At 48.1% G+C, this 9,192-nt stretch overlaps 3 protein-coding genes across 3 annotated transcripts; all 3 read left to right on the plus strand.

Moving 5' to 3' along the window:
* The first annotated feature begins 901 nt into the window (after nucleotides 1–901).
* Nucleotides 902–2,579, plus strand: LOC103970890 (flavonoid 3',5'-hydroxylase 1-like). Its single transcript, XM_009384810.3, has 2 exons — nucleotides 902–1,814; nucleotides 1,889–2,579. The coding sequence occupies exons 1-2, from the start codon at nucleotides 921–923 to the stop codon at nucleotides 2,513–2,515; spliced, it is 1,521 nt and encodes a 506-aa protein (XP_009383085.3). The 5' UTR covers nucleotides 902–920; the 3' UTR covers nucleotides 2,516–2,579.
* Nucleotides 2,580–4,664: 2,085 nt separating this feature from the next.
* On the plus strand, nucleotides 4,665–5,352 carry LOC103970891 (uncharacterized). Its single transcript, XM_009384811.3, has one exon. The coding sequence runs from the start codon at nucleotides 4,754–4,756 to the stop codon at nucleotides 5,243–5,245; it is 492 nt and encodes a 163-aa protein (XP_009383086.2). The 5' UTR covers nucleotides 4,665–4,753; the 3' UTR covers nucleotides 5,246–5,352.
* A 740-nt stretch (nucleotides 5,353–6,092) lies between these two features.
* On the plus strand, nucleotides 6,093–7,035 carry LOC135652546 (uncharacterized). Its single transcript, XM_065173543.1, has one exon. The coding sequence runs from the start codon at nucleotides 6,130–6,132 to the stop codon at nucleotides 6,619–6,621; it is 492 nt and encodes a 163-aa protein (XP_065029615.1). The 5' UTR covers nucleotides 6,093–6,129; the 3' UTR covers nucleotides 6,622–7,035.
* The last annotated feature ends 2,157 nt before the right edge of the window (nucleotides 7,036–9,192 follow it).

Consider the following 9,192-nt stretch of genomic DNA (forward strand, 5'->3'; position numbering starts at 1 on the left):
TTATTTCCGTATAGCAACACGACTCGGTGGTTATGCTAATTAGATTCATTTAATATATTAGACATGTGGCTTCTGTCAGTGCGGGATTTAGTTGAAATGGTCGTAGAAGCCCATCTCTCTCTCTCTCTTGTTCACCAGCCTCATTTAAGTACGTATCCGCTTCGCACACGCTTCAACACGTGGGTTCGGGAGTGCGATCTCCACACAAATAGGCCGACTCAGCTCGGCCGAGTCGACGTCCGAGTCCGACCGAATACCACACAGCATTAGAGAGTCGAGAATAAACAACATTGTTCTCAGCCCGGTGATCTCAATCGTTTTGCCAACTCAGTTCGTGGACGGAGATTGTATTCGTGTGCTATCTTGCTGTCTTTGGGAGTTTCATTATTCGAGTTGGTTGGTTGGTTGGTTGGTTGGTTGATGTCCTAATGGTGAAGAAGGCCACTGGAAAATCTATTTTATTGATCTTAATAAATATTATCCTAATAATTGTTATCCTTTTGCCTTGAATTTATCCGTTGATAGTTGTTTATGAACTATTCACTTTTATGGTCACCTTTTTGCTTATTTGTGAATAGACGCTTCCTCTGTTTATGAAGTATTGACTTTTTATGATTACCTTTTTGCGGTGCCTATCGAGAGGTCAAAACAGAAGGCCGTATCATATAAACATCAATCAGTCAACATCAAGCAGGACTGACGGGTTCAATATTTGAGCAGCTGTTTCAGCATGCACGCGTCTGTGAGTACAAAACTTCGTCCACCCACCACTCCTTCCACGTTATAGTCTCTCACCGCCGCCGTCCCACATCAACCATTCAACTACAGCTGCCACACTTCTCGGAGGCTATATATACGTAATCCCTTTGCTCCGTCACTCACCTTCGTCGAGGTCGTTCCATAAGTCCACCATTACCGCCATGGATATGGCAACAACCTTCCTACGTGAGCTTTTCCTATGCGCTGCGCTCTACTACATCCTTCGCCACGTCGTCTCCCGCCTCCTGTCGTGTTTTTCTCCTCTCCCTCCGGGACCGCGAGGCTTCCCGGTGGTGGGTGCCCTCCCGCTGCTGGGAAGCGCGCCGCACGTCACACTGGCCGGCATGGCCAAGCGCTACGGCCCCGTCATGCACCTCAAAATGGGGCAGTTCGGGATGGTGGTGGCGTCTACTCCGGACGCCGCCCGAGTCTTCCTCAAGACCCTCGATCCTTACTTCTCGAACCGCCCGGTCGACGCCGCCTCCGTCCGCCTCGCCTACGGTGGTCAGGACCTTGTTTTCGCCGAGTACGGCCCCAAGTGGAAGTTGCTGCGCAAACTCTGCAAATTGGAGATGCTCGGCAACAAGGCGCTCGAGTCATGGGCGGCGGTGCGGCGCGACGAGGTCGGCCGCATGTTGCGATCCATGCATGCATCGGGGCGGAAGGGAGAGCCGGTCATGCTAGGGGGGATGCTAATCTATACCATAGCCAACATGATCGGGCGGGTGATACTGAGCCGGCGGGTGTTCGAGACGAAGGGCTCGGAGGCGAACGAGTTCAAGGACATGGTGGTGGAACTCATGACATTAGCGGCGCAAGTCAACATCAGTGACTTCTTGCCGGCGGTGGCTTGGATGGACCTCCAGGGGCTGGAGGCGCGGATGAAGAAGCTGCACAAGAAGTTCGATCGGGTTCTCAGCAGGATGGTGGCGGAGCACGAGGCGTCAAAGGGTGAACGTGAGGGGAGACCGGACTTGCTTGACGCAGTGATGGCGATTCGGGACGGGCCAGCGGAGGAGAAGCTGACCAACGATAACGTCAAGGCTCTTCTTTTGGTAAAGACCACCATTCCCGCTCATGCAAACCACGACGCATGCACAGTCTAATTTCTGGCTTCTGGCCGTGTCAGAATCTGTTCACCGCAGGCACCGACACCTCGAAGGGCACCATAGAATGGGCAATGGCCGAAATGCAACTGAACCCAAGCATCCTCAGGCGAGCCCAGGCCGAGATGGACGGAATCATCGGCCGAAACCGGCGTCTGGAGGAATCCGACATACCAAACCTCCCGTACCTTCAAGCCATATGCAAGGAATCATTCCGGAAGCACCCATCCACGCCTCTCAACCTCCCACGGATCTCAACCCAGGCGTGCGAGGTCAACGGCTATTACATCCCGAAGAACACGAAGCTCTTCGTCAACGTATGGGCCATCGGGAGGGACGCGGACGTGTGGGAGCACCCACTAGAGTTCAACCCCGACCGCTTCATGACGGCGAAGGGCGCCAAGATAGACCCTCGTGGCAATGACTTCGAGCTCATACCGTTCGGCGCCGGGCGGAGGATCTGCGCCGGTGTGCGCGCGGGGGTTGTGCTCGTGCAGTACATGTTGGGTTCGCTGATCCACTCGTTCGACTGGAGTCTACCCGAAGGGTCAAAGCCCGACATGGGCGAGACGTTTGGGATCGCACTGCAAAAGACTGTGCCGGTGGCGGCCATGGTGAGCCCTCGATGTGCTCCCAGCGTCTACGACTAGTTGAAACCCCATGCATGTTGCCTCAACTTGGAAGACGGTAGTGAGTCAGTCTGGTACGAGACATCTCCACGGAATGCTACGTCTCACTATTAATGTCATGATAACAAGGGTTTTTCTATTTTGACTTGCTCGTCTCACTATTAATGCCACGGAATGCTACGTCTCACTATTAATGCTGACTCAAAAAAATTATTAATATAATGATATATATAATTTAGGATTAAGATCTATTTTAGCTTGTGATTTTAGTCATGGACATCTTAAGCCCGTATAATTTATTAATATCTAAAATAATTCTTACATTTTTAACATACATTAGAGTCTGCTTATTTAGCATGTTAACTCATAATAAATCATTAATATAATAACATATAACTTAAGATTAAAAAATTAAGACATCTATCAATGGTCGAAGGAGGTATCGCCATGAAAATGACCAACAACAACAGTGTCGAGCCACTATTGCCTAGCAAGGTGTCGTACGCATGCAATCTCTCTCGTGCAAATGACGAGCTCAAGAGCTTTCGGTCATGCCTTAGGCGGATATGCGTTGACTAGTCCGATGTTATGTCATGGACAAAGTTGTAAACGAGATGTTTAATGCAATGCTCATGTATAGTTGTATCTTTCGATTTTATTCATACTTAACACATGAAGAGGGCTGACTGTAGGCTTGGCAACCCCATTTTAGTTGAGTTTAATGGCTATTTTAGGCTTATAAATAAATGTTGTGTCATGTGAATAATTATGGGGATTTTGATATATAGACCATTTGAATCATTTGTTGTGTGATCGTTCTGAAGTCTATGTTTGTAATTTGCATTGGCTATAAAGTATTTGCTAAAATTGTTACTTGTGAATCCCGAGTAAAACACTTTCTCTAACACATTTTCTCTTTTGTAGGCCCTAAGGGGCTATAGGAGGTTTCGGGGAGGCTGATCTTAGCAGATATACATGTGAGGGTGTCACACGACTTAGACAAAACTAGCTAAGTTTGTAATAGCTAGGTATATAGTGGTCTCCTGGTCTCTCTTTCTCCTCTTGGGAGTCTTCGTTCTTATCGCCTCTCAATTCGTTATCTCCTATGCCCCACCTATCGCGTATATGATGTGATGGTCCAACTCTCCCTCACTTTCGCCTCCGGCCTCTCCTACCTTTGCCTCTGCACCTTTGTCTACCACTTCCTCTTCCTCAACAAGCTAGTCAAGGAGAGCAAATGACAAGATGGATCTATTGGATGTCAAATGCTCTCCTTGACTAACTTGTTAAGGAAGAGAAAGCGACGGAGGTCGTAACAACAAACAAAGGCGGAGAGGCAGAGGTAGAAGAGACTGGAGGTAGAGGTGAGGAAAAGTTGGACCGCCAAGTCTTAGGCACGATGGGTGGGGGCATAGGAGAGGACGAAGTAGGAGGCGATAGGGACGAAGACGCCCAAAATGAAGAAAAGGGATCAGGAAGCCACACTACATGCCTAACGTCGACACACATCCACCTGAGGCAAAACCAAAAACTCCTAAGTACGTCATCAGCACGGGAGAGGTTGCGTGCGTATGATGCTATGCTATGTAACAGCAGCTCGGTAATGTTGCTGGTGGTCACTTCTACGACGACGCCTCCTTCCGCCGTTAATAAAGGTCTCAATTGTTTTTAAAACTTAATTACATATATTATTATATTAATGATTTATTATGAGTTAGTATATCATGTAAGATAAGACAAAATGAGCTTATATATTATATTTTTAAAAATATAAAAATTATTTTAAATATGAGTAAATCATAAGTGTTTAAGAGATCCACAATCAAAATAATATGGGTTAAAATAAAATGACCCATAACCTTAATAACAATTATTTTCCATGACTTGTTGGTACAAATAATGTCACGTGGATTAGACTGTTAATTCATGCACGCTTCAACGAGAGGGTTGGCGAGTCTGATGTCGACGCTGGGTGAGCGTGAAGCATGCTTTTCCCTTGACTCGTCGTCTTGCTCGTGTGAAATCTCAGTATGTGGAGAGAAAAGCAAGCTTTTCTTTGCCATCTCGCGTCCTTTGCCTTTACCGAACGATCTCGCCACGCGTTCTCTCTCTCCCCTCTCCCTATATATCAACTTCACGGAACATGAAACCTCGCACAGGCTAAAGAAGAATTCCTGCTGCTACTGACGGCTATATATTATATTTATATGTATACAGAGAGAGAAGAGTAAGCCCAACAGCATAGGAATACATAAAGCTATGGGTAATCGGGCATCGTGCGTGCAGCTGAGGCCGAAGGCGGGGGCGACGGCCAAGCTCGTGGGCATCGACGGCGTCGTCCGACTCGTGGAGGCACCAGCCACCGCCGCCGAGGTCATGATGGAGTTTCTCGGCCGCGTGGTGGCGAGCGCAGACGTGGTGGAACGGACCCGGCGCGCCGACGCAATGAGGGCGGACGAGGAGCTGCGGCCTGGGGCGGTCTACCTGCTGCTGCCCGTGGGCCGAGTCGGGTCCCGGCTTTCCGACCGGCAGATGGAGGTCTTGCTCGACGCTGGCCACCGACCGCGGAGGGGGAGGGAGGAGGTGGATTGTGGTGGCGGAACGCAGGTGTTCCCGGAAGTAGCCGTCGGGGCGGAGGGGAAGGTTGCGGGGTTGGAGGGGTATGTGACCGGGTATCGTGGTAAACGGGTTGGCGGATGTGGGCAGTGGAGACCAGTTCTCGACACCGTTCACGAATCCGAATCCGATTAAAACTGTGATATTACCCTTTTATTGACACGTGAAAAGCACGTGAAATTCTTTTGCATTGTATGTGGTCAATAATAAGGTCGCCAGATTATTACAATCCTTATTGTTTTCAATCCTGATTGATTTGATTGGATGAATGTGGAGGAAGTCGTCGATTTGAACCAATTCCAAATTGATTAGTCAACAATTGCAACTTAGTGGTTTATCATCAAGCAAGATTATGTTTCCCTCCAATCCAAACCAAACAAAAGATTAATCTAAACTTGAGACTAACTGGTCATTTCAAATTTTCCGATATTGATTTGGACCGAGTGTCACTCACGGTAGTCTTAAGCCAATCATATCCCTCTCTCTCTCTCTCTCTCCACCCTAAAAACCACGTGAAACAACTAATGGGCCGATGACTCGACGAAATCACGTTTCACACGTCACGCCCAATTAGGCTTTCGTGGCGAAATATACGACACAGGAGCGGAGGAACTTCGACGAACCCATTGGGACAACTTACTTGCGCAACTTGGGCCCCACCGCAACGCGGTGTATGGTGACTGGTGGAGTCGCGACGTTGGTCGCCCGATTCGAGTCCACGGCGTCAACTATTGGAATTATTAATGGGAGAGGAGGAGCAGCAGCTGCATCCGACGAAACAGGAGACGCGATGTCTACCAATCAGAGCCTCCCGAGGAGTAACGGATGCTTCGTGATCGACAGTGTTGGTGCCCGCTGACTCCTTCAACACTCTTGAACACGCGCCATTTGAATGCCGCATTCACGTTCCCACCTCCGAACCGCTCCCATCTATAATATAACCCACCGTTCTCCTCTCCATTGCCTCGGCCTCAGCTTCAGGCTTCAGCTTCTTCTTCGTATCTTCTATTCTCTCTCCTATGGGGAATCTGCTCTCGGGCCAAGCGCACGACGGCAAGGTCGTGCTCCCCGACGGCACTGTCCTTGAGCTCGACCGCCCGACGTCCGTGGCGGAGCTCATGCTCGAGCACCCGCGCCAGTACGTGCTCGACCTGCGGTCCCTGTCCGCCGGCAACTCCAACGCTGCACCGCTCCCCGCGGATCACATGCTGGAGGCCGGTAAGGCCTACGTGATGCTTCCGATGGCCCGTGGGAGAGCCACCGGCTTGTCGGCGGGCGAGGCCCGTCGGGTCCTGGCGGCGGCAACCCGATCGATGACGAAGATGCAGCAACCGCCGTGCACGCGCGCGGTGGGAGTGACGGAGAGCGAGCGAGCGGAATGGCCAGCAGAGGAGTTCGAGGAGGGAACGGAGTTCTTCAGGCGGCAGCATTCGAGCAAACGGTGGAAGCCGAGCCTTGGTACGATAGAAGAGGAGAGTTTGGAGAGGAAGGTGCCTCATTGGTTGTTTTAAGAGCTGCAGTTGCATGTAACAGTAGTTATTATGGTTATGTGCCTATGGGTGTACGAGAATTAAGTTGCGGAGGAGTGCAGAAAGAAACACCTTCCCGGTTAGACTCGAATCAGACTGTTGGTGTAAATAACTTTAAGCCGTGGCCTCGGGGCCGACGCCGCTTGGTTCGGATCCGGATGATGGGGGATCTTCCCGGGTCAACCCTTGAGACCGCTGAGGTGACCGACTACGGTGGTCCGATCGGGACGGGGTTGTTGTTTCCTTCGGGAGGGAACTCCTCGCCTGGGCGTTTAGTGGGAGACCTCCGTCTTCGCACCTGCACACAGGTCGGGTCGGGAGAGCTCAGCCCGACCCCTCCGACGTTCAAGTTAGTGAATAGTCACAGGAGGTTTTTCTCTGTTGTCCTCCTCTTTCCTCGGAGCGCGAATGTTTTTATAGTGAGGGTTACTGTTGCCTGATGTGCCTGCCCGTAAGGAGCAGGATCATATTTCTGGTAGCGTCTGACATCGACGTTAGCGTGGCGTGAAAGATCGAGTCTGAATAGGATGTTAATGTGCCTCGGTCGACGTTCCGATCCATGTTGACCAGATGCTGTCATGTCAACAGAGGTGCGAGGCGTCATCTGGGGCAGCTGACGTCGCCCGGGTATTATCGTCATTATTACCCTCATCACAGACCAAACTAGGACGAGACGAAGCGACAGGAGTCAACGCCTTCTCTCTTCAATGACGACCCTTGAAAACCCATAATGACCCATGTCTCGGTGCAAAAATGTCATGCTGGTTTCGACGATATAGTTGGCTCTCGAACCACATCTGTTCGGACGTTGTGTTGACATTGGACTATCAAGCTTTCATGCAATTCAACTCATATTCCGTCTCAACCTACACAGAGTAAAAACAATTTTAAGAATGCTTAACATGTCAGCCACTTGGTAATGCAGAAGAGCATGGGTGTTGTGCTAAAACTGGATTATAAAGTCTCGCACATTCAAGTCTAATTCTCAACCTACAGAGAATAAAAATTCCAAGTACGCTTAATACACCAACTATTTGAGATGTCAGACACCCTGCTGATTGACATGTATGGCTCAGCCATGTTGAGACCATGGAATAAGAGGCCTGCGGTTTGGTACATCTGGAGTTAGGCACACATCAGTTTGTTCGAACATCAGCTAAGTTAGGCAAGAAAGTAACACCCAGAAAACATGGCATCAGTACTGGCATCCTCATGTTTTTTAGCTATATTTCATGTGTATTGAAGCAGCCAAGGCATATGCTTTTGTGGGAAAATTACCTTTGCTTGTTCATTGTGGCATCTTCATTTTTGGGTACAAAAGCTGTGCCTTTGTCAAAGTCTCTGGAGTATCAGCTGAGGACAGACGCAAGGACATGGGTCCTGTGAGGAAGAGCAGAGCAGATTGTAAGCTGTTGGGGCCATTGCTCTTTAAATTCTTTGTCTGGCTAATTCAAGTCAACCATCAAGCTTTTGCAAACTAACTCTTTATTCTGATGGTAGTTCTATTGTTTGGATGGCTTTTGTAATGATGAATATTTGTTTTAGGACAGTCTGTGGGTCTATTTCTTTGACACCAGAAGTTAGCCTGACATTTCAGCTCCATATAGAAGATTCATTATTGGTTTTGGTTGGCACAGCTTCTCCATGGTCTCACACAAGATATATAACCTGACCTAACCGAATATGACATATGGAAGAACTTGATTCTACAAACCACAAGATCTGTTGTATCATTACCACTACAGTTGGATGGAAATGGAAATGATATATTATAACTACAAAGCATGGAAGTCATTTACTTGAGATGTGCCATCTCCGTATCCAAAATAACTGTATGCTTTAACAAAGGAGCATGTACTTTATGTTGTATACCCCATGATCTTCTTATGTTACCTTAACCCTCAACTACTAACCAAAGGCAAGCCAAGGTTAGTTCAACTGTGTTTTCTTTTATTGTTGAACTTGCAACCATTCATCTTGAACTGGCTCTATTTAAAGTGTAATTCTTCTATTTTATTCAGACAGCACCAGATCAGAAATTCGAACCAACAAGCATGGCCACAGATAGAGGAAAGGCTAGGATAAAAGTAGTACATGTATGAATTGATACTGAGGAAGCTCCTATAGAGAAAGAAATATGTGATGATGATGCAACATAGGTACATAGAAAGAGAAAGGGATCAAACAAAAGTAGGCAAATCCAAAGGCAATATATCCAAAAGATTGGGAGAATGGAACAGTGTGTCTGTTGCCCATTATCCCATATTACTTGGATGATGTGAGCAGAAGTGGCATGAGCCAACTCTTAACACCAGAAACTTCAGCTAACAAATCTCTTTTTTCTATACCTCTTCTTTTACATCCACCTTCTTAGTAAGGTTTCATTCTTTCACCGCTCTTCTCCTCTTTCTAAGTCTTTCTCGAGTCTCAAGGTTCTTCCACATGACCCTTCCTTCCATCTAGTCAAGACTTCAAACAATTACCATTTGTCTCATTCTCTCAAGACTAAATGCATTAAACTGTTTCTCTTTTTTCTTTTGTTCATAGAGACAA

Source organism: Musa acuminata, chromosome BXJ3-11 (assembly GCF_036884655.1).
Source record: "Musa acuminata AAA Group cultivar baxijiao chromosome BXJ3-11, Cavendish_Baxijiao_AAA, whole genome shotgun sequence".
In the NCBI taxonomy this organism is placed as follows: domain Eukaryota; kingdom Viridiplantae; phylum Streptophyta; class Magnoliopsida; order Zingiberales; family Musaceae; genus Musa; species Musa acuminata.